The following is a 1,770-nucleotide window of genomic DNA, read 5'->3' as shown; positions in this document are numbered from 1 at the left end:
CCTGTCAGGCCAGGGTGGCTCCAGGCAGGACTCTGGGAAGGAGATGCCACCCCTGCCTTCCTATTCAGAGATGGGTTAAGGGTCATGGAGATGGTTGCATTGGCCTGCAAGATAGATGCACAGGTCAGCAGAGGGGAAGGGCACAGGTCTGGTGAGGAGTAAGTATGAATACTTTGAGGACAGGAGGACCCCTGACCCCTGCTACTTCTGTCAGCCTGCAGGGGTGTCCAGATGAGCTTCATTATCTTTTCTCTCCCAGGTCTCAGGGAGCTTAGGGCCTGGAGTAAGAGGAGACACCAGGACGTGAGAGGGAGCCAAGCCTGATCATCAGAAGGAGCTGTCCAGGATCTGCCAGGAGTCAAGGTGAGGAGAGAGGGAGTCCCCTTACCGAACACACATGACCTAAGTCCCTCACCTCCCCATTCCACCAGCTAGAAGAAAACCTATGGGGTGTAGGGGGATTAGGATGCAGTTCTCAGTGAGGACAATCACGTGCTCCTTCTCTCCTCCAGGCCTGTGAGTCCCCATCCCCAAGCTCCTGCCCACCCTCCTGCTTGCTGTCCTCAAGGAAAGTCATGATGCCTCATGGTCAGAAGAGCCAGCAACCTAAGCTGGAGGGGAATGCTCAGGCCCAAAGAGAGGCCCCGGGCCTGGTGGATGCGCAGGTCCCTGTGGCTGAGGAGGAGGGGGATACTGGCAACCCTTGTTTCTCCTCTACTCTTCTGATACCAGTCACTCCAAGAGATGTGCCTCCTGCTGGGACACCGTGTTGTCCCCAGAGTCCTCAGAGAGCCACCTGTCCCCCCGCTAGCTCGGTGTCCAGTCCAGGGAGCCAATTCAACCAGGGCTCCAGAAGCCGTGGAGGGGAAGGTCTGGTCCCCCGGAGCAGGCTGGTAAGCCCTGAGTCCTTAATGCGAGAAGCAATATCCTTGGTGCCATCCCTGCTCCTCAAGTATCAAATGAAGGAGCCAATCACCAAGGCAGAGATGCTAGATTATGTCAGGAGAAGTCACCAGGATTACTTCCCTGCAGTCTTCAGCAGAGCCTGTGATTGCTTGCATCTGGTCTTTGGCATTGAAATGAGGGAAGTGGACCCCTCCAGCCACTCCTATATCCTTGTCACTTCCCTGGGGCTGACATATGATGGGTTGCTTAGTGATAAGCAGGGCATGCCCAAGACGGGCCTGCTGATCATCACCCTGAGTATCATCGTTGTGGAAGGCAACTATGCCTCTGAACAGGTTTTCTGGGAAGGGCTGAGTATGATGGGGGTTTATGCTGGGAGGGAGCACTACTTCTATGGGAATCCCAGGAAGCTCATCACTGAAGATTTTGTGCAGGAGCAGTACTTAGAGTACCGCCAGGTCCCCAACAGTGATCCTGCTTGCTATGAGTTCCTGTGGGGCCCAAGGGCCTATGCTGAAACCAGCAGGATTGAAGTCCTGAAACACTGGGCCAAGTTCAGTAGACGTGTTCCTAGGTTCCTCCAATCCCTGAATGATCGGGCTTCTAGAAATGAGGAAGAGGGGGCCCAAGCATGAATTGTCCTCCGCAAGAACCACTGTGGGTCCAGGTGACATTGTTCCGTAGCCTGGGCCACATTCAGTAGCTTCTTCTGCCCCATGTGAAATGAAGCTCATTGTTCATTTGTGTTTGGAGAGAGAAGTCAGTCTTCTCAGTAGTGGAGCCCCAGGTAGGCTGAGGGCATAATATTGTAGAAAAATTTTTGTCTTCCTGTTTATTTGGGAAACGTTGAACTTGACCTTTGTT

At 53.7% G+C, this 1,770-nt stretch overlaps 1 protein-coding gene across 1 annotated transcript; it reads left to right on the top strand.

Moving 5' to 3' along the window:
• The first annotated feature begins 578 nt into the window (after positions 1-578).
• Positions 579-1,541, top strand: LOC109702882 (melanoma-associated antigen 8-like). The gene has a single exon (XM_020188120.2). The coding sequence runs from the start codon at positions 579-581 to the stop codon at positions 1,539-1,541; it is 963 nt and encodes a 320-aa protein (XP_020043709.2).
• The last annotated feature ends 229 nt before the right edge of the window (positions 1,542-1,770 follow it).

Source organism: Castor canadensis, chromosome X (assembly GCF_047511655.1).
Source record: "Castor canadensis chromosome X, mCasCan1.hap1v2, whole genome shotgun sequence".
In the NCBI taxonomy this organism is placed as follows: Eukaryota; Metazoa; Chordata; class Mammalia; order Rodentia; family Castoridae; genus Castor; species Castor canadensis.
This window is presented reverse-complemented; position numbering and strand designations above follow the sequence as displayed.

Coding starts and splice junctions, on each gene's coding strand:
- LOC109702882 (XM_020188120.2), top strand. CDS start 579: ATGCCTCATGGTCAGAAGAGCCAGCAACCTAAGCTGGAGGGGAATGCT.